The sequence below is a fragment of the Lolium perenne genome, chromosome 5 (assembly GCF_019359855.2).
Source record: "Lolium perenne isolate Kyuss_39 chromosome 5, Kyuss_2.0, whole genome shotgun sequence".
In the NCBI taxonomy this organism is placed as follows: Eukaryota; Viridiplantae; Streptophyta; class Magnoliopsida; order Poales; family Poaceae; genus Lolium; species Lolium perenne.
The window spans coordinates 50,441,345-50,463,332 of NC_067248.2; the positions used below are offsets into that span (position 1 = coordinate 50,441,345).

Below are 21,988 nucleotides of genomic sequence, written 5' to 3' on the forward strand. Positions count from 1 at the left end.
TATTTATTTTCGTCAATATTTCGTTATCACATTGATATAGTCATACTCATCATCTCATTTTCCTATATAGGTCGACTACATGCGGGACACACTCGAACCAAAGGAACACCTACTAGGAATTGCGGAGGAAGTAGCGGGAGTTTTGCTTAGAGAAGTAATAGACAACAACGGCTTGTTTAGTCCTAATAGGCGCTCTCCCTCTCCCCAAGTTTAATTAGTCCCGGTAGTCGTGAGCTCATGTATATATATATATGTAAGGGGAATCGACTTTTGTTTCCAATATTTGGTTGATCAATCTATATATAAATGAACGTGTGTACAACTTCTAGTAGCGTATAAATATATGCAACTTTTATTTCGAATAAAAGGGGGCGGTGGCGGCGGGGGCGGGGTGGGGGGGCTGCATATCCCTCAAACCCTAAAGCAGCAGGTTTCTGGGAGCGCCACGTCGAGGACCTTTTGCCGCGGGTGGTAATACCGCCCGCGACAAAAGGGTCTGTCCACTGCGCGCCCCGCGTCTGCCACGTGGTCGCCCATATGTCGCGGGTGGTAAGTGACCCGCGACAAAAGGTAGACCTTTTATCGCGCCTCCGTTGTCGCGGCTGGCCGCCCGCGACAAAAGGGGCTTACCACCCGCGGCAAAAGGCCTCTTCTCCACTAGTGCACTGAATGAATATTCCGCCTTTATAAGACACACATATGTCAAACCTGGGGTTTGAACTCTGGTGGGCTGGGGATACAACCATCCTCCTAACCACCCAACATCACGTTGGTTCTCCTTAATTAATAATTCTACTCCTTCCGTCCCAATAAATTATCTAGATCTAGTATATAGATACATTAAAATCTAATACAAATTCCGTGAGACCGACGAAGTATTGAAGTTTGCATGTGTTTACACAATACTACTTTCTCCGTTCTATGAACTTGTCTTAACTTGCACTAGTGGAAAATGGGGCATCCATCTAAGCCATTGGTACCGGTTCCCTTACGAACCGGTGCCAATGGGGCAATCTGCACCGGTTCGGGGGCTCAGGCGGGCGAGGAGCAATGGCACCGGTTCGTGAGGGGCTTTCGTACCGGTTCGTGTTAGGAACCGGTACGAAAGGTCTTCGGCCATTTGTCAGACGCGTGGTGGGGCTCGGGTAGGACCTTTGGTACCGGTTTTTAACACGAACCGGTACCAAAGGGTGCCCCCCTATATTATCATCAAGTCTCGAGCCCGTCCCCTGGCCGGCTCTTCTCTTCATCTCATTTTTCTCTTCTTCCTCTCACACACAAAATTTTTGCACCTCTCACACTCCAATAAATCTCTATTTTTTCTCCACCATTTTAACAAGATTAAGGGCATTCATCTATCCAAGGGTTAGCAATATCATCCTTTCTTCCGGCGTTCCTAATTTAGCACATCTCTTTGGTAGTTTTAACTCGTACTATTTTTCTAGTGCTAGCAAGGTGTTCGATGAAATTCCTAAGTTAGGGGTTTTACTTTTTTATAATCAATTTGAGCTGAAATTATGGTATATTTTGTAGGTTTTAATTAGTATCATCCCCGTCCTTACCGCCGTCGATCGCCAGCGTCGTCCCCTAGCCGGCACCGTACAACCTCGGTGAGCCTCTTCTTTTTTATAAATAAAACTTAGTTTTATCTGATGAACTTGAATATTAATTTAGTTTGTCACTCATATATCCACGATGTTGTGTAATTAATGATATTTGATATACATATAAAATGCAGATGAATCGACAATGGATGTACGGTGACCGGTGCCGTCCCGACTTCATTAATGGCATGCATTATTTTCTCAACGTGGCTGAGGCAAACAGGCAGTCGAATGGTTTCATCTATTGTCCATGTAGTTCCTGTAAGAATATGACGGATTACTCTACCTCAAAGACCATTCACGTCCACCTGCTGCAGAACGGTTTCATGCCCAGCTATAATTGTTGGACCAAGCACGGAGAAAGAGGGATTATATTGGAAGACAACGAAGAAGAAGAGGATAGTGACAACTATCCTATGTTCACTGAAGACGGTGATAGTAGAATGGGGGAAGACGAAGCTGAAGAAGAGCCCATATTTGATGAGCCCATTTTTGATGACCCCGATGACGATTTGGGTCGGGCCATTCTTGATGCGAAGATAAGCTGCGGAAGTGAAAAGGAGAGGTTGAAGTTGCAGAAAATGTTAGAGGATCACAAGACACTGTTGTACCCAAATTGCGAAGATGGCCAGAAAAAGCTGGGTACCACGCTGGAATTGCTGCAATGGAAGGCAGAGAATGGTACTTCTGACAAGGGATTTGAAAAGTTGCTGAAAATAATAAAGAAGATGCTTCCAGGGGAGAACGTATTGCCCTCTAGTACGTACGAAGCAAAGAAGGTTGTCTGCCCTCTAGGATTAGAGGTGCAGAAGATACATGCATGCATCAATGACTGCATCCTCTACCGCGGGGAGTACGAGAATTTGAATGCATGCCCGGTATGTAGTGCATTGAGGTATAAGATCAGGCGAGATGACCCTGGCGATGTTGAGGGCGAGTCCACCCCCAGGAAGAGGGTTCCTGCGAAGGTGATGTGGTATGCTCCTATAATTCCACGGTTGAAACGTTTGTTCCAAAACAAAGAGCATGCCAAGTTGTTGCGATGGCACAAAGAGGACCGTAAGAAAGATTTGATGCTGAGACACCCCGCTGATGGGTCGCAGTGGAGAAAAATCGACAGAGAGTTCAAGTCATTTTCAGATGACGCAAGGAACTTAAGATTTGGTCTAAGTACCGATGGCTTTAATCCTTTCGGTGAGCAGAGCTCCAGTCATAGCACCTGGCCAGTGACTCTATGTATCTATAACCTTCCTCCTTGGTTGTGCATGAAGCGGAAGTTCATTATGATGCCAGTGCTCATCCAGGGCCCGAGGCAACCCGGCAACGACATTGATGTGTACCTGAGGCCGTTGGTTGAAGAACTTTTACAGTTGTGGCATGACGAAGGTGTACCTGTGTGGGATGAGCACGAACAAAAGGAATTTAACCTACGGGCGTTGTTGTTTGTAACCATCAATGATTGGCCTGCTCTTAGTAACATTTCAGGGCAGTCAAACAAGGGATACAACGCATGCACACACTGTTTAGGTGAGACTGACACTATATATTTAGGAAACAAGAATGTGTACCTAGGGCATCGTCGATTTCTTCCAAAACAACATCACGTAAGAAAGAGAGGAAAGCATTTCGGAGGTGAGGCAGATAACCGGACGAAGCCTACCCGCCCTACTGGGGAAGTTATATATGATATGGTCAAGGATTTAAAAGTGATCTTTGGAAAGGGTCCCGGCGGACAATCTGTTCCGAATGTTGATGGACATGTACCCATGTGGAAGAAGAAGTCGATATTTTGGGAGCTACCCTACTGGAAATTCTTAGAGGTTCACTCTGCAATCGACGTGATGCACGTGACGAAAAATCTTTGCGTGAACCTGCTAAACTTCTTGGGCGTGTATGGGAAGACAAAAGATACACCGGATGCACGGCAGGACCAGCAAAGTATCCACGAAGGAAGCAACCTGAATCCAGAGAAGTATCAAGGTCCTTCCAGCTACGCTCTTACCAAAGAAGAGAAGGAGATCTTTTTTGAAGTCCTGAGTAGCATCAAGGTCCCGTCTGGCTTCTCGTCGAACATAAAGGGAATAATAAACATGTCTGAGAAAAAGTTTCAAAACCTAAAGTCTCATGACTGCCACGTGATTATGACACAATTACTTCCGGTTGCATTGAGGGGGCTTCTGCCGGAAAATGTTCGAGTACCCATTGTGAAGCTATGTGCTTTCCTCAATGCAATTTCTCAGAAGGTGATCAATCCACTTACTCTACAAAATTTACAGAAGGATGTGGTCCAATGTCTAGTCAGCTTCGAGTTGGTGTTCCCACCATCCTTCTTCAATATTATGACACATCTCCTAGTTCACCTGGTCGAAGAGATTGGCGTTCTCGGTCCTGTATTTCTACACAACATGTTCCCTTTTGAGAGATTCATGGGAGTCTTAAAGAAGTATGTTCATAACCGTGCTAGGCCAGAAGGAAGCATCTCCAAGGGCTATGGAACAGAGGAGGTCATTGAGTTTTGTGTTGACTTTATTCCTGACCTTAAGCCGATCGGTGTTCCTGAATCACGCTATGAGGGGAGACTGCGTGGAAAAGGCACGCTAGGAAAGAAAGCAATAACGTGTATGGACGGACATTCTTTCACTCAAGCACACTACACAGTTCTACATAATTCCATCTTGGTGGCTCCGTACAAAGAGGAACACAAGGATATCTTACGCTCTAAATACCCGGAGGAACGTGAAGATTGGATTGATGGAGAACACATGAAGACTTTCGGCGGTTGGTTGCAAACACGTCTCATGAATGCCACTGATGACGAGCAGCTATACTTGTTGGCCAAGCAACCTTCTTCGACTATATCGACTTTTCAAGGGTACGAGATTAATGGGAACACATTTTACACGTTCGCCCAAGATAAAAAGAGCACCAACCAAAACAGTGGTGTCCGCTTTGATGCAGCAGATGACAATGGGAAGAAGGTCACATATTATGGGTACATAGAGGAGATATGGGAACTTGAATATGGACCTAATTTCAAGGTCCCTTTGTTCCGGTGCAAATGGTTCAACCTGAAAGATGGGGTACAGGTAGACCCGCAGTACGGAATGACTACAGTGGATCTCAAGAATCTAGGGTACGACACCGAACCATTCGTCCTAGCCAGTGAAGTGGCTCAGGTTTTTTATGTGAAGGACATGTCTAGCAAACCGAAGAAAAGAAAAGAAAGGCAAGAGGACACATCATACGATGAGCCAAAGCGGCACATAGTTCTTTCAGGAAAAAGAAACATCGTGGGAGTAGAGGACAAGACAGACATGTCAGAAGATTATAATAAGTTTGATGATATTCCACCCTTCAAGGTGAAAACTGACCCAAGCATCATCTTAAATAATGAAGATTGTCCATGGTTGCGTCGCAGTCAGAAGAAAGGGAAACAGACGAAGAAAACTCGGAAAACTAGCTAGATAGGGATCATAACTTGTGTATCTTAATATGGAAATCACTTTTGTGTAATGATGTTAACAATGGAGCTTTCACGGGCTTGCATGGAAATTTTTCCAAGGCGGAACTTCCGAATATGCCATATATAGGGCATGTGCACCAAGGGCATATTCGAGAAGTTCCGCCACGGGAGATTTCCCTATCCTTCCACAACATTGTTAGAGGAGATGGAGTCTTTCACGGGCTTCCAGGGAAATTTTTCCGAGGCGGAACTTCCGAAGATGCCATAGGTCGTGTGCACCAAGGGCATCTTCGAGAAGTTCCGCCACGGGAGATTTCCCAACCCTTTCCTCCATCCATGGGGATGAAACTCTCCATCCATGTTGGCTTGTTGAGCTGCTTGCCATGGCGATGCTCCTTTTATAGGCACGGCGCCGCTTCTACTTTGTCTTCTTCCTTCGAGCAGGGCGTCATGCGCTACATGCTTTATCTCATCGAGCAGGGCGTCCTTATCATGCCGACAGCTTTAGTACCGGTTGCACCCACCAGCCGGTACTAAAGGTTACCCACGCGTCCTTATCCCACCGACAGCTTTGTTACATGACAGAAAACCACCTTTAGTACCGGTTGCACCCACCAGCCGGTACTAAAGGTTACCCACGCGTCCTTATCCCACCGACAGCTTTGTTACATGACAGAAAACCACCTTTAGTACCGGTTGCACCCACCAGCCGGTACTAAAGGGTTTCCCGCCTATTTTTTCACCGGTTCCCGCCTCCGTCATCCCGCCATTTTTTCACTATATATATGTAGGCTTGGCCTCCATTTACATATCACATCTAGACTCATATCTGCAAACCTCATCATTCTCTCCCATGGCTTCCATCGTATATCTAACCCCCCGGGAGGCGGAGGCGCTTTGCGCCTCGAACTACCCCTGCCCGCCGGGCTACCGCGTCCCGACCGGCTGGTTACTAAGCGTCGGAGGCGTACCGGTCCCTCCAGTCCCTCTAGGTGTGGCGCGCGAGATGGCCATCACGAACCACTACTACTTCGAGCTCACGCCAGAGCAGCGGAGGAATCCCCAGTGGCATCCCGACTACAGCCCGACTTGGGAAAGCTTCTTCATCAATCGGCGTGAGAGGGCGCTTGCCAGGCACGAGGAGGGCGGCCCGCCTCCTTCGAACTTCAACGAGGCCGGCCGTCGGCTGTGGTGGCACGGCCGGACTCTCCAGGGCGTCATGGCCTACCGTGGCCCCCGCCTGCGCTACCCTCAGTCCCAGCCCACGCGTGCTCTCCCGCCGAGGTTCGACTACCGCGACCCCGATGCCAGCGACGATGATGACGGCGACTACGACGACTACAGTGGCGAGTACTATAGGGCTAGGCACGAGTATGACTGAATGACTCCAACAGTCAAATCTGGCCATGTATCTTAATTTTCAGTTGAGCTACTTTTAATTCGAGTTCAATCGTAACAAAATTGTATTCCCACCCTTTCTTTCTCGCCTTTTTTCTCCCACGCGCGGCATCGTGACGGGCAAGTTTCCCGCGCGACGTCGGGGCGGGAAACTTTCCCGCGCGGACGGCGTCATGGCGGGAGTAAAGAAAAGAAATAGAAAAGAAACAGAAAAGAAAAGAAAAGGAAAAAATAAATAGAAAATAAAAGAAAAGGAAACAGGAAAAGAAAAGAAAAGAAAAAGAAAAGAAAAAGAAAAGCAATAGAAAAAATAAATAGAAAATAAATAGAAAAGAAAAAGAAAAGCAAAAGAAAAAATAAATAGAAAAGAAATAGAAAAAATAAATAAAAAAGAAATAGAAAAGAAAATAAATAGAAAAGAAAAGAAAAAGAAAAGCAATAGAAAATAATAAATAGAAAAGAAAAGAAAAAATAAAAGCAATAGAAAATATAAATAGAAAAGAAAATAAAAGAAAATAATAAATTGAAAAGAAAAGAAAAGAAAAGAAACAGAGAAGAAAAAATAAACAGAAAAGAAAAAGAAAAGAAAAAGAAACAGCAAAAGAAAAGAAAACAGAAAAAGAAAAAAGAAAAACAAAAAAAAACCTTTGGCACCGGTTGGTGCCACCAACCGGTACGAAAGGCCTTTCAGTACGGTTGGTGGCACCAACCGTGCCAAAGGGGGTTCGCTCCATTTTCCCTTAGCCGCGCGTGGGCAATCCCCAAATCCGAGTTAAGTTTCGAGGCCTTACAGAGACCCGCGCCGCTCCTCGCCGTCGCCGTCGTCCACGCACAGGGACCCCGCGCGCTCTCGCCGTCGACGTCGCAGCCTCGCCGTCGTCGTTGCAGCCTCGCTGTCGCCGTCGGCCGCCGCCCGCTCCTCTCTCGCGCGCCTCTGCAGGTATGTGTGCGCCGCCCCGTCGCCTCCCTCCCCTTCTTCTTCGGCGCCGTTGCCCGCCGCCGATGCGCCGCCACCGCGCGAGACCGTGGCCGCCGCCGCTGCGCGCCACGCTGCCGTTCCCCTGCTGGAGGCCGTCGCCATCCGCGCGACACACCGCCGCACACCACCGGTAGGTGCACGCATGGTGCTCGACGAAATGCACCTCGCTGCCGGGGACGCGCTCGCCGCCCTCGCAGGTGCACGGCGCCGTCGGGGTCCTCGCGGGCCTCGCGCAGCCGCACGACGGCGGCCCCGCCGCGGGACGACATGCGCCGCATGATGGCCACCTCCCTCCGCACGTCCGCCGCGTGCGCCGCCCGCGGTCTTGCGCTGCGCCCCGCGTCCGCGGCCCCCGCGGCGATGCCTCCGGATGGTCTTGCACGCGAGCGACTCGCCCGTGGCGGCGTCCCGGCAGCGGCGCGTGACCCCGAACTCGCCGCGGCCCAGCTCCTTGCCCAGCACGTACCGGCGCGCGAACTCCGCGGCCGTCGTCTTGGCCACCAGCTCTGTTGGCATAAACCCTGTCATGGTAGTGCTAGGTGTTAGTTTTATTCAGTTTCGTCAGTTAACACTTTGCAGTTTTCCCGTTTGTTTCGGTTAGGATTTTAGCGTCCTGGACGTTGCTTGTAACGATCCAGGAACGAGTCAGATGGGAGCCATGATCTTCTCGTGGGATGCAGGAATCACTCCACAGACATGGGACTGGCCCGAACGGTCCAAGTTCTGGTTGTTCGCGCATGGGGCAGGGTTGGACCCAAAGACAGGGCTGATCGTTTGATACGTCTCCAACGTATCGATAATTTCTTATGTTCCATGCCACTTTATTGATGATACCTACATGTTTTATGCACATTATATGTCATATTTATGCATTTTCTGGAACTAACCTATTAACAAGATGCCGAAGAGCCAGTTGCTGTTTTCTGCTGTTTTTGGTTTCAGAAATCCTAGTAAAGAAATATTCTCGGAATTGGACGAAACTTTCGCCCAGGGTCCTATTTTTGCACGAAGCTTCCAGAAGACCGAAGACCTAACGAAGTGGGGCCACGAGGCAGCCAGGGGGGTGGCCGGCGCGGCCTAGGGCTTGGCCGCGCGGCCCTGCCCCCTGGGCCCCTCGTGTGGCCCCCCGCGTTGACCTTCCGCCTACTTAAAGCCTCCGTCGCGAAACCCCCAGTACCGAGAGCCACGATACGGAAAACCTTACAGAGACGCCGCCGCCGCGAATCCCATCTCGGGGGATTCTGGAGATCGCCTCCGGCACCCTGCCGGAGAGGGGATTCATCTCCCGGAGGACTCTTCATCGCCATGATCGCCTCCGGAGTGATGAGTGAGTAGTTCACCCCTGGACCATGGGTCCATAGCAGTAGCTAGATGGTCGTCTTCTCCTTGTTGTGCTTCATTGTTAGATCTTGTGAGCTGCCTAACATGATCAAGATCATCTATATGTAATTCTATATGTTGTGTTTGTCGGGATCCGATGGATAGAGAGTACTATGATTATGGTGATTATCAATCTATTGTTCATGTGTTGTTTATGATCTTGCATGCTCTCCGTTATTAGTAGAGGCTCTGGCCAAGTTTTTACTCTTAACTCCAAGAGGGAGTAATTATGCTCGATAGTGGGTTCATGCCTCCATTGAATCTGGGACAGTGACAGAAAGTTCTAAGGTTGTGGATGTGCTGTTGCCACTAGGGATAAAACATTGATGCTATGTCTAAGGATGTAGTTATTGATTACATTACGCACAATACTTAATGCAATTGTCTGTTGCTTTGCAACTTAATACTGGAGGGGGTTCGGACGATAACCTGAAGGTGGACTTTTTAGGCATAGATGCAGTTGGATGGCGGTCTATGTACTTTGTCGTAATGCCCAATTAAATCTCACTATATTTACCATGTCATGTATATGCATTGTCATGCCTTTCTCTATTTGTCAATTGCCCGACTGTAATTTGTTCACCCAACATGCTTTTATCTTATGGGAGAGACACCTCTAGTGAACTGTGGACCCCGGTCCTATTCTTTCCATAGCATACATTCTACTTGTTTTACTGTTTTCTTTGCAAACATCTTCCACTCGATACGTTTAATCCTTTGTTACAGCAAGCCGGTGAGATTGACAACCTCACTGTTTTGTTGGGGCAAAGTACTTTGGTTGTGTTGTGCAGGTTCCTAGTTGGCGCCGGAATCCCTGGTGTTGCGCCGCATCACATTTCGCGACCATCAACCTTCAACGTGCTTCTTGGCTCCTACTGGTTCGATTAAACCTTGGTTTCATACTGAGGGAAAACTTGCCACTGTGCGCATCATACCTTCCTCTTGGGGTTCCCAACGGACGTGTACATCTACGCGCATCAAGCACTTTTTCTGGCGCCGTTGCCGGGGAGATCAAGACACGCTGCAAGGGGAGTCTCCACTTCTCAATCTCTTTACTTTGTTTTTGTCTTGCTTTATTTTATTTACTACTTTGTTTGCTGCACTAAATCAAAATACAAAAAAAAATTAGTTGCTAGTTTTACTTTATTTGCTATCTTGTTTGCTATATCAAAAACACAAAAAAATTAGTTACTCGCATTTACTTTATCTAGTTTGCTTTATTTACTGTTGCTAAAATGGCCAACCCTGAAAATACTAAGTTGTGTGACTTCACAAATGCAAATAATAATGATTTCCTATGCACACCTATTGCTCCACCTGCTACTACAGCAGAATTCTTTGAAATTAAACCTGCTTTACTAAATCTAGTCATGAGAGAACAATTTTCTGGTGCTAGTTCTGATGATGCTGCTGCCCATCTCAATAATTTTGTTGAACTTTGTGAAATGCAAAAGTATAAAGATGTAGATGGTGATATTATTAAATTGAAAGTGTTTCCTTTCTCATTAAGAGGAAGAGCTAAAGATTGGTTGCTATCTTTGCCTAAGAATAGTATTGATTCATGGACTAAATGCAAGGATGCTTTTATTGGTAGATATTATCCTCCCGCTAAAATTATTTCTTTGAGAAGTAGAATAATGAATTTTAAACAATTAGATACTGAACATGTTGCTCAAGCATGGGAGAGAATGAAAACTTTGGTAAAGAATTGCCCAACCCATGGACTGACTACTTGGATGATCATCCAAACCTTCTATGCAGGACTAAATTTTTCTTCGCGGAATTTATTGGATTCAGCTGCTGGAGGTACCTTTATGTCCATCACATTGGGGGCGGCTACAAAACTTCTTGATGATATGATGGTGAATTACTCTGAATGGCACACGGAAAGAGCTCCACAAGGTAAGAAGGTAAATTCTGTTGAAGAAACCTCTTCCTTGAGTGATAAGATTGATGTGATTATGTCTATGCTTGTGAATGGTAGATCTAATGTTGATCCAAATAATGTTCCTTTAGCTTCATTGGTTGCTCAAGAAGAAAATGTTGATGTGAATTTCATTAAAAATAATAATTTCAACAACAATGCTTATAGGAACAACTCTGGTAATAACTATAGGCCATATCCTTCTGCTAATGGTAATGGTTATGGTAATTCTTATGGGAATTCTTACAACAATAATAGAAGTGTACCCTCTGGTCTTGAAGCCATGCTTAAAGAATTTATTAGTACACAAACTGCTTTTAACAAATCTGTTGAGGAAAAGCTTGATAAAATTGATACTATCGCTTCTAGAGTTGATAGGCTTGCCTCTGATGTTAATCTTTTAAAGTTGAAAGTTATGCCTAATAATGATCTTGATAATAAGATTACTACTACAGCAAATGCCATCCAAGTTAGAATTAATGAGAATATAAGATTAATGGCTGAGTTGCGTGCTAGGTGGGATAGAGAAGAAAATGAAAAACTAGCTAAAGAGAATAATGTAGCTAAAGTTTGGACTATTACCACCACTAGTAATGCTAATTCTTCACATGTTGCTGCACCTCCTACTATCAATGGTAAAATAATTGGTGTTGGCAATGTTTCTACTCCTAGTGCAAAGCGTACAAAACTGCCTGAAATTGCTAAAACTGCTGAAACTGCTTGTGATAAAACTGCTGAAATTTTTTCCAACCTTGGGAATAATGATCCCATTGCTGTAGCTCATAATGATTTAGATTTTGATGATTGCCACATCTCTGAAGTTATAAAGTTCTTACAAAAACTTGCTAAAAGTCCTAATGCTAGTGCTATAAATTTAGCCTTTACAAAACATATTACAAATGCTCTCATAAAAGCTAGAGAAGAGAAACTAAAACTTGAAACTTCTATTCCTAGAAAGTTAGAAGATGGTTGGGAGCCCATCATTAAAATGAAATTTAATGACTTTGAATGTAATGCTTTATGTGATCTTGGTGCAAGTATTTCTGTTATGCCTAAAAAGATTTATGATATGCTTGACTTGCCACCATTGAAGAATTGTTATTTGGATGTTAATCTCGCCGATAATGTTAAAAAGAAACCTTTGGGGAGGATTGATAATGTGCATATTACGTTTAACAATAACCTTGTCCCCGTTGATTTTGTTGTCTTGGATATCGAATGCAATGCATCTTGTCCAATTGTGTTGGGAAGACCTTTTCTTCGAACTGTTGGTGCTGTTATTGATATGAGGGAAGGTAATATTAAATATCAATTTCCTCTCAAGAAAGGTATGGAACACTTCCCTAGAAAGAGAATGAAGTTGCCTTTTGATTCTATTATTAGAACAAGCTATGATGTTGATGCTTCTACTCTCGATGTTACTTGATTTGCACTTTCTGCGCCTAGCTGAAAGGCGTTAAAGAAAAGCGCTTATGGGAGACAACCCATGTTTTTACCTACAGCAATTTTTTGTTTTATTGAGTCTTGGAAGTTGTTTACTACTGTAGCAACCTCTCCTTATCATGTTTTTGTGCCAAGTAAAGTTTCTATGTCAAAGTTGATGTTATATTTGGGATTGCTGCGCAGAAACAGCATTGCTGTCTGTCACGAATCTGGGCATAATTCTCTGTAGAAAATTCGAAAAAATCTGCCAATTTACGAGCGTGATCCTCAGATATGTACGCAACTTTCATTAGTTTTGAGTTTTTCCATTTGAGCAAGTCTGGTGCCATTTATAAATTCGTCTTTACGGACTGTTCTGTTTTTGACAGATTCTGCCTTTTATTTCGCATTGCCTCTTTTGCTATGTTGGATTTATTTCTTTGATCCATTAATGTCCAGTAGCATTATGCAATGTCCAGAAGTGAAAATAATGATTGTGTCACCTCTGAATGTGTGAATTATTAATGATGCACTAACCCTCTAATGAGTTTGCTTGAAGTTTGGTGTGAAGGAAGTTTTCAAGGGTCAAGAGAGGAGAATGATATACTAAGATCAAGAGGAGTGAAAGCTCTAAGCTTGGGGATGCCCCCGTGGTTCATCCCTGCATATTTCAAGAAGACTCAAGCGTCTAAGCTTGGGGATGCCCAAGGCATCCCCTTCTTCATCGACAACATCATCGAGGTTCCTCCCCGAAACTATATTTTTATTCAGTCACATCTGGTGTTCTTTACTTGGAGCGTCGGTTTGTTTTCGTTTTTGTTTTTGTTTGAATAAGATGGATCCTAGCATTCACTTTGTGGGAGAGAGACACGCTCCGCTGTTGCATATGGACACATGTGTCCTTAGGCTTTACTCATAATGTTCAAGGCGAAGTTTCTTCTTCGTTAATTTGTTATATGGTTGGAATTGGAAAATGCTACATGTAGTAATTCTAAAAATGTCTTGGATAATGTGATACTTGGCAATTGTTGTGCTCATGTTTAAGCTCTTGCATCATATGCTTTGCACCCATTAATGAAGAAATACATAGAGCTTGCTAAAATTTGATTTGCATATTTGGTTTCTCTAAGGTCTAGATAATATCTAGTATTGAGTTTTGAACAACAAGGAAGACAGTGTAGAGTCTTATAATGTTTACAATATGTCTTTTATGTGAGTCTTGCTGCACTTGTTCATCCTTGAGTTTGCTTCAAATAACCTTGCTAGCCTAAACCTTGTATCGAGAGGGAATACTTCTCATGCATCCAAAATCCTTGAGCCAACCACTATGCCATTTGTGTCCACCATACCTACCTACTACATGGTATTTCTCCGCCATTCCAAAGTAAATTGCTTGAGTGCTACCTTTAAAATTCCATCATTCGCCTTTGCAATATATAGCTCATGGGACAAAATAGCCTTAAAAACTATCGTAGTATTGAATATGTACTTATGCACTTTATATTTTATTAAGTTGCTTGTTGTGCGATAACCATGTTTCTGGGGAACGCCATCAACTATTGTTGAATATCATGTGAGTTGCTATGCATGTCCGTCTTGTCTGAAGGTCTATCATTTTAGTGGTTGGAGCATGCAAAATTGTTAGAGAAGAACATTGGGCCGCTAACTAAAGCCATGAATCATGGTGGAAGTTTCAGTTTTGGACATATATCCTCAATCTCATATGAGAATAATAACTTTGCTACATGCTTATGCATTTAAGAGGAGTCCATTATCTGTTGTCCATGTTGTCCCGGTATGGATGTCTAAGTTGAGAATAATCAAAAGCGAGAAATCCGAAATGCGAGCATTCTCCTTGGACCTTTGTACAGGCGGCATGGAGGTACCCCTTTGTGACACTTGGTTGAAACATGGCATGCAAAGATCCGGTAGTCCAAGTTAAGTAGGACAAGGTGCGGGCACTATTAGTATACTATGCGTGAGGCTTGCAACTTGTAAGATATAATTTTCATAACTCATATGCTTTATTACTACCGTTGACAAAATTGTTTCATGTTTTCAAAATAAAAGCTCTAGCACAAATACAGCAATCGATGCTTTCCTCTTTGAAGGACCATTCTTTTACTTTTATTGTTGAGTCAGTTTACCTATCTCCTTCCACCTTAAGAAGCAAACACTTGTGTGAACTGTGCATTGATTCCTACATACTTGCATATTGCACTTGTTATATTACTTTATGTTGACAATATCCATGAGATATACATGTTACAAGTTGAAAGCAACCGCTGAAACTTAATCTTCTCATGTGTTGCTTCAACACCTTTACTTTGATTTATTGCTTTACGAGTTAACTCTTATGCAAGACTTATTGATGCTTGTCTTGAAGTACTATTCATGAAAAGTCTTTGCTATATGATTCAGTTGTTTACTCATGTCATTACCTTTGCTTTGATCGCTGCATTCATTACATATGTTTACAAATAGTATGATCAAGATTATGATGGCATGTCACTTCAGAAATTATCTTTGTTATCGTTTTACCTGCTCGGGACGAGCAGAACTAAGCTTGGGGATGCTGATACGTCTCCAACGTATCGATAATTTCTTATGTTCCATGCCACTTTATTGATGATACCTACATGTTTTATGCACATTATATGTCATATTTATGCATTTTCTGGAACTAACCTATTAACAAGATGCCGAAGAGCCGATTCTTTGTTTTCTGCTGTTTTTGGTTTCAGAAATCCTAGTAAAGAAATATTCTCGGAATTGGACGAAACTTTCGCCCAGGGTCCTATTTTTGCACGAAGCTTCCAGAAGACCGAAGACCTAACGAAGTGGGGCCACGAGGCAGCCAGGGGGGTGGCCGGCGCGGCCTAGGGCTTGGCCGCGCGGCCCTGCCCCCTGGGCCCCTCGTGTGGCCCCCCGCGTTGACCTTCCGCCTACTTAAAGCCTCCGTCGCGAAACCCCCAGTACCGAGAGCCACGATACGGAAAACCTTACAGAGACGCCGCCGCCGCGAATCCCATCTCGGGGGATTCTGGAGATCGCCTCCGGCACCCTGCCGGAGAGGGGATTCATCTCCCGGAGGACTCTTCATCGCCATGATCGCCTCCGGAGTGATGAGTGAGTAGTTCACCCCTGGACCATGGGTCCATAGCAGTAGCTAGATGGTCGTCTTCTCCTTGTTGTGCTTCATTGTTAGATCTTGTGAGCTGCCTAACATGATCAAGATCATCTATATGTAATTCTATATGTTGTGTTTGTCGGGATCCGATGGATAGAGAGTACTATGATTATGGTGATTATCAATCTATTGTTCATGTGTTGTTTATGATCTTGCATGCTCTCCGTTATTAGTAGAGGCTCTGGCCAAGTTTTTACTCTTAACTCCAAGAGGGAGTAATTATGCTCGATAGTGGGTTCATGCCTCCATTGAATCTGGGACAGTGACAGAAAGTTCTAAGGTTGTGGATGTGCTGTTGCCACTAGGGATAAAACATTGATGCTATGTCTAAGGATGTAGTTATTGATTACATTACGCACAATACTTAATGCAATTGTCTGTTGCTTTGCAACTTAATACTGGAGGGGGTTCGGACGATAACCTGAAGGTGGACTTTTTAGGCATAGATGCAGTTGGATGGCGGTCTATGTACTTTGTCGTAATGCCCAATTAAATCTCACTATATTTACCATGTCATGTATATGCATTGTCATGCCTTTCTCTATTTGTCAATTGCCCGACTGTAATTTGTTCACCCAACATGCTTTTATCTTATGGGAGAGACACCTCTAGTGAACTGTGGACCCCGGTCCTATTCTTTCCATAGCATACATTCTACTTGTTTTACTGTTTTCTTTGCAAACATCTTCCACTCGATACGTTTAATCCTTTGTTACAGCAAGCCGGTGAGATTGACAACCTCACTGTTTCGTTGGGGCAAAGTACTTTGGTTGTGTTGTGCAGGTTCCTAGTTGGCGCCGGAATCCCTGGTGTTGCGCCGCATCACATTTCGCGACCATCAACCTTCAACGTGCTTCTTGGCTCCTACTGGTTCGATTAAACCTTGGTTTCATACTGAGGGAAAACTTGCCACTGTGCGCATCATACCTTCCTCTTGGGGTTCCCAACGGACGTGTACATCTACGCGCATCATCGTTGCGAAGGGAAAATGGAAGGAAAAGATTGAGCAAATCGTACCGAAGCTTGTAGCTGCAATTGAACAGGTTCGAAAGGGAGAGTACATTCCCGATAGAGAGAATGACGAGCTGACACTCGCTCTGGGGAATCCTGAACACGTTGGACGGGTACGAGCTCGCCCAGGTCTCACCATGAAGGAAGCGTTCCCAGAGTCCGCTGACACTTATAGAAGCCGTTCGCGGAAGAAGAAGAAGGATGCCGACATTGTAACGGAATTGTTAACTAGGGTGGAGGCGCTTGAGAAAAATCAGAGGCCACCTGACCAGCCGATGTTCCTACAGGATCCTCAAGCCGATGCCGCCCCATCTCAGCGAAGAAGCAGTGTGGGTTCCACGCATCTTGACGGATGTGGAGGAAGCTACCCCGTGGATTATGTCACGGAGAAGACAGATTGCGAGCTCTATATGTTATTCAGAACCGCGTCTGTTAAGGTGGCGGTCGGTTATGTTTACCCAAGTGAAGAAGGAGCAACGCACCACCATATGCCCATTCCACCTGGCTGTGTTCGTGTCGGGGTGGATGAAGTTGTTCCGGCTTTTGAATCAGTGGAGCTTGATATTCCTAGAGGTGACGATGAGAGGACACTTGCCGATGTCAAGCACGGTTTCGCCCTATGGCCGAAGAAGTACGTCGTCCTTCTGCAAAGGCCACCGACTCCTCATAGCAGTCCACATGAGCATCAAAGGCCTTCGACTCCTCCTCCTAGCAGTCCACATGAGCAGCAAAGTCCATACCTACCTGAGAGGGACCCCAGCATGAGTCCACCACCTCGAGATCCTCCGCGTAAGACAGCGCCTGGTAAGCGGAATGGTACGCCGCCTAAGAAGAGATCTAGAAAGGAGAAACCACTGCCGCCTATTGAGAAGTTACCTTGGGAAAAAACTCCCGAGGAAAACCAGGAAGCCGTTGAGTCCCAGCGGAGGGCCTTTTTTGCTAAGAAAGAGCCAGAGATACCTTTTGAGAAGACACTAGATCCGGTGAAGGTTTATCGTACAGTCGAGAATCTGTATAACCCTGAACCATCGCCGCCATCTGACTATAGGCGTTCTATTGAAAGGTCGTACGACCAAATGATGGAGGCGAAAAACCCCACTACCAGCTCGGGTATCAGGGAGATAAAAGGGATACACCAAGTCTACCAGCTCGGAGAACAACCCGTTAAATCGGTCCCCCCTCTAAAGGTGTTTGACGAGAAGGCCGTTCAAAGTTCTCGACAAATCTCAACCGATTACGCTACCGTTCAAAGCTCGGGTATATCAATATGTTCAAGGGAAAGATTTGGTCGAGAATCTCAGCAAGCTACCAACAAGTATGCGTAACTTGCATACGTGGTACGGTGTTGCCGCAAAGGGAGGGATGGAGACTATCATGGTGCGAGTTAAGGAAGAGCACTACTTCCAAGAATACTCTGTGAGCGTTGACTTCTCCGAGCTTTTCCAGTTATACAATCTTCGGGCCCTCGACAAATCTATCGTCAGTTGCTATTGTCTGTAAGTGATTTATTTATATAATTTGAGAAGTCTTTAGCTCAGCTCCTTGATTATCTGCAAATTATAATCTTTTGTGCGCTATGTTATGCAGATTGAAGATGCTCGAATGCAAAAGGGATGAAATCAAGGACATTGGGTTCATTGACCCGGACACAATGCATGTCAAGACCATAGAAGAACCCCTCTATAACAGGGATACACCGGAGACTTTGCTAAGGTTTTTGAAGCGACAACGTGACAAAAAGACAATACTTTGGCCTTACAACTTCCAGTGAGTGTTACTCTCTTATAACACATTCTATTTTGCTCACTTATATATATGACACTACATATTTAAACGTGCGCAGGTTTCACTTTATTCTTATCGTCATTAAAATGTACGAAGGAGAAGTTGAAGTCTTTGACTCACTAACCAAAGAGCCTATACAATACAAGTCTTGTTTTCTTATGCTCAAAAGGTAATTCAAATTCTTATCGGTTTTTTTGTTAGTTTCCTGATATCAACTGATTGATAACTCTTTTGTGCATTTTCTTTTGTCGGGCAGCGTATGGGAAACTTTCATCAAGGAAGATCAGTCCCATGATTGATACTTCATTATTGTTTGACTGAATTATATTCTTGTACAGAAATGCGCAAAACAACCACCGGGGACTAATCTATGTGGATACTACGTTTGCGAGTACATCCACAGAATTGTCAGCGAGAGAGCGAATAATGAAAGAAATAGAGAGGTACGAAAATAATATTCACAAATTTATTTTCTTACCATAAGTTGTGCTGAGTTTCAGTAATAATTGTTTGATTTGTGATTTGATATAACACACATAGCTCATGTATTCATCTTATTCTTTTACAGTTGAGAAGAAAGCGGGAGAAGATCGGAATCGAGGAGCGCTTCAAAGCAATCGGCGATGAATTGGCGGGATTTTTCCTTCGGGAAGTCATACCACCATCCGGAGAGTACCACTATGCATAAAGATCTTCTCCAGCTCCTCGATTGCTTTGTGTGTATATATAGTTTGACTCGGAGTGTACCACTATGGTACATGTGTGTAATAGATCGATCTTCATGCTTGTACTATGGTGCATCGACTTGATTTGCATCGGAGAGTACTACTTATGCAATTACATGTGTGTTATATTATATGCACCAACTTTATATGCATCACCTTGATCTTCATGTACTACGTAAACCCAAACGCATTTCCGGTGCATCGACGCGATATGAAACGCTCCGATACCCCTAAACCCCTACAGAAACCCTAAACCCTGAATTCTCTGCCGCGGCAGAGATTCTCGAATTTTCCCTGCCGAGGCAGCCTACCTTTGCCACCGGTTTGTAGTACAAACCGGTACGAAAGGTCCATCGACGTGCGCTCTCCTGGGCGCCCACGTGGAGGGCCATCTATACCGGTTCGTAAGGAACCGGTAGGAAAGGGGGGGGGCCTTTTGCACCGGATATTTTATACCGGTTGCTAAACCGGTGCAAATGGCCCTCTGGAACCGGTATTGATCAGCGTTTTTCCACTAGTGTTGTTCTAAATTTGATGTATCTAGATGGTAAATAGTGTCTAGATACATCTAAATTAGGCAATGTTAAGACAAATTTTATAGGATTGAGGGAGTTTTTTTAAAGATTTGGCTCATATTACATAGGTTGATTAATGTTAAGTTAAAGTTTGCATGCATTTCACCTGTCTTTGTACGTACGCATACCACTTGGTTAGCTAGTACGTACGTACTCTTGCATGCATGCAGTTGTCGTCCTGCTTCAATGCACGCCGCCCTGTGGCTCTGGTGTCTGAAAAGAACGTGGAATATTCTGAAAACGGAATGCTAGCTTCATGGTATGTCATAGCTAGTCCCTTGTCTCACCAGCGCATCGATTGTTCTGAGCCCCCGTGTTGAAAAATTACGAATGCAAAAAAGCAAGGCACTTGATCAGGACACATTTGGTCAGAGCAGCGAACCAAACCTCCTTCTTCTTTCTTTTATATTTCACGCAGCATTGTAAAAACTTGGCAACCATCACCTAGCTAGCGTGTTCTTTTCCTTGCGCGAGACACATAAACCTGGGTGGGTTTCTTGCTTGAGCGAGAGACAGGGACGGAGCCAGGAATGATGTATAGGGGGGGGGGGGGGGGGGGGGGGGGAGAACTAGCTAAAATCACAGAAATAAGAAGCTGACATGGCTTGTGTTCAAAGAAAAATCATGAGCATAGGGGGGGCGCCGCCCCCCCCCCCCCCCTCGTGCCCCCTTGTCTCCGTCACTGGCGAGAGAACTAGCACACAGCAGAGTGGGAGCATCGGCGCAGCTTGCTGAAGGGATAAGTGTGAGATCAGGTAAGCGTTCCAGTGGCCAGTGTGAGATCTGTGTTCTTGTTTTTTTACCCTTTGTTCCTTTCCCCCGATCCATGATATCAGGGGCAGAGTCAGCGTGTGAATAATGGGTGTACAGAGTCATATTTTTACTCATATTTCTGCTCATTTACCTGATGTTTATTGCTCTACATGTGAATTATACACAGATATCCAAGCTTTTGTAAAAATAATGGGTGTACATTCGTACACCCATGTACTGATCTCCCTCCGCCTATGCATGATATACATTTGCGAGGCACTTGGCTTGATGGTATACACATTTGCTCAGGCACCGGACCGGAAGAGTGATCTAGCTCAAGGGATAAGAGGAGCCACCGTCAGGGTTTTGGGATAGATCAGGTAGGCGATGCTACTGCTCCAGTGACTAGTGTGTGGGATCTGTGCGCTTTATTTGTTTACTCTTTCTTCCTTTCCCCTCATGATTTGTTGCTAGGTTTGTGTCGTTTGAGAGCCGGCCCATAGGTAGGGGCAAAGGGGCGCTCGCCCCAAGTCCTTCAGGAGCGAGGGCTCCGGCTCAAGATTTCTTTACATGCTTGATATATTTATACTTGTACTTAGGCTGTCAAGTTTAAAATAATTCAAAAAATATAGACGTCCTAAGCTACAGTTTACAGTTTACCATGTTTCTTCCCAAATATTTATTTTTATATTTATGTTTTAGGATGTAACATTTAGAATAATTCTATAAAATATATAAGGTCCAAGCTATGCCTCTACTCCAACTTCTTTTAACAAAAAAAATATTTAAATATTTTTTCCTGAAGATACGATTTCTCTCTAGCCGTTCCCAAATGTCCAGAACAACACCTGCCCACGTAATTTTATTATTATTAATTTTAAAGATATATATATGTATATACACGTGTACACAAGCAGCTATTGGTAGAAATAAGAACCATGGCATAGTTCGCTTGATCAATAGAAATAAATATTTTAATACGTCTTCTTCAAGTTTTCAAAAACCATGGATCTTTCAAATGTAAATATTATTTAGTTTGCTATTGCATTACACTAATATTTTTCTTGTCCAATACTAATATATTATAAGTTTTTTGTGTGTAATGGAGATTGTTAGGAGGCCACAACACCAATCATACTTAAACTTTAAGTAATATATAAAAAATTAGCTTAAAAAATGTATTTTAAAAAAATCTAGAGTGGGCGGGGCGGGGGGGGGGGGGGGGGCAATGGCCCCCTGCCCTAAGAAAACTTCACTACTGTTAAGTGTTACTAGTCATGGAATATTGTACGTTCTATTTATTTGAACTTGATTAGCTTTGTGTACAAAAATATGTTGGTTATGTGTACCTTGTAGTCATGTACTCTGGCAATCTGTTTGTGGAAAGCTGGGCAGCTGAAGCAGGAACAGTAGTAAGTGGAGAGGTTTGAGCCCAAACAGCCAGCAATCTGCTAATGAGGAAAAAGTACTTAATTAGATGCCGCAAGGCCCATGCCGTCTAGTGAGAGGTGAAAAATCCCACTAAAAAGCACTGAGAACTAAAAGCATACATATGAATTATCATCCTCTGATCTTCTAGTGGTAGCTAGCTGAGTAAATCGGTTCTAAGGCGCAGTAGCATGCATGATAATCACTGGTAACTAAAAGGCACCCACTCGATGATCACAAAGGAATGAGCTGCTTGCAGTTTGGTGGTAGATCCACACACCGTGCATGCATATGCACACCATCGTTGATACACATGATATAAGTGCATGCAAACGAAGAGATCGACGAGCC

The 21,988-nt window shown here is 44.3% G+C and overlaps 2 protein-coding genes and 1 long non-coding RNA gene across 3 annotated transcripts; all 3 read left to right on the plus strand.

Annotated features, from left to right (window-relative positions):
* The first annotated feature begins 1,286 nt into the window (after window positions 1-1,286).
* Window positions 1,287-5,136, plus strand: LOC127299149 (uncharacterized). The gene is made up of 2 exons (XM_051329064.2): window positions 1,287-1,610; window positions 1,739-5,136. The coding sequence occupies exon 2, from the start codon at window positions 1,739-1,741 to the stop codon at window positions 5,066-5,068; it is 3,330 nt and encodes a 1,109-aa protein (XP_051185024.1). The 5' UTR covers window positions 1,287-1,610; the 3' UTR covers window positions 5,069-5,136.
* Window positions 5,137-17,637: 12,501 nt separating this feature from the next.
* Window positions 17,638-18,455, plus strand: LOC127304623 (uncharacterized). The gene is made up of 4 exons (XM_071820762.1): window positions 17,638-17,867; window positions 17,959-18,138; window positions 18,215-18,325; window positions 18,413-18,455. The coding sequence occupies exons 1-4, from the start codon at window positions 17,689-17,691 to the stop codon at window positions 18,453-18,455; spliced, it is 513 nt and encodes a 170-aa protein (XP_071676863.1). The 5' UTR covers window positions 17,638-17,688.
* Window positions 18,456-18,473: 18 nt separating this feature from the next.
* LOC127304624 (uncharacterized) lies at window positions 18,474-19,033 on the plus strand. The gene is made up of 2 exons (XR_007853465.1): window positions 18,474-18,599; window positions 18,725-19,033. It is a non-coding gene; the product is annotated as an uncharacterized lncRNA (long non-coding RNA).
* Window positions 19,034-21,988: the final 2,955 nt, after the last annotated feature.

Bases quoted from the DNA above. Each gene is read 5' to 3' on its own strand.
- LOC127299149 (XM_051329064.2), top strand. From the start codon at position 1,739: ATGAATCGACAATGGATGTACGGTGACCGGTGCCGTCCCGACTTCATT.
- LOC127304623 (XM_071820762.1), top strand. From the start codon at position 17,689: ATGCGTAACTTGCATACGTGGTACGGTGTTGCCGCAAAGGGAGGGATG. The intron at 18,139-18,214 runs GTGAGTGTTACT...AAACGTGCGCAG, and splicing joins CTTTGGCCTTACAACTTCCA to GTTTCACTTTATTCTTATCG. The intron at 18,326-18,412 runs GTAATTCAAATT...TTTGTCGGGCAG, and splicing joins TGTTTTCTTATGCTCAAAAG to CGTATGGGAAACTTTCATCA.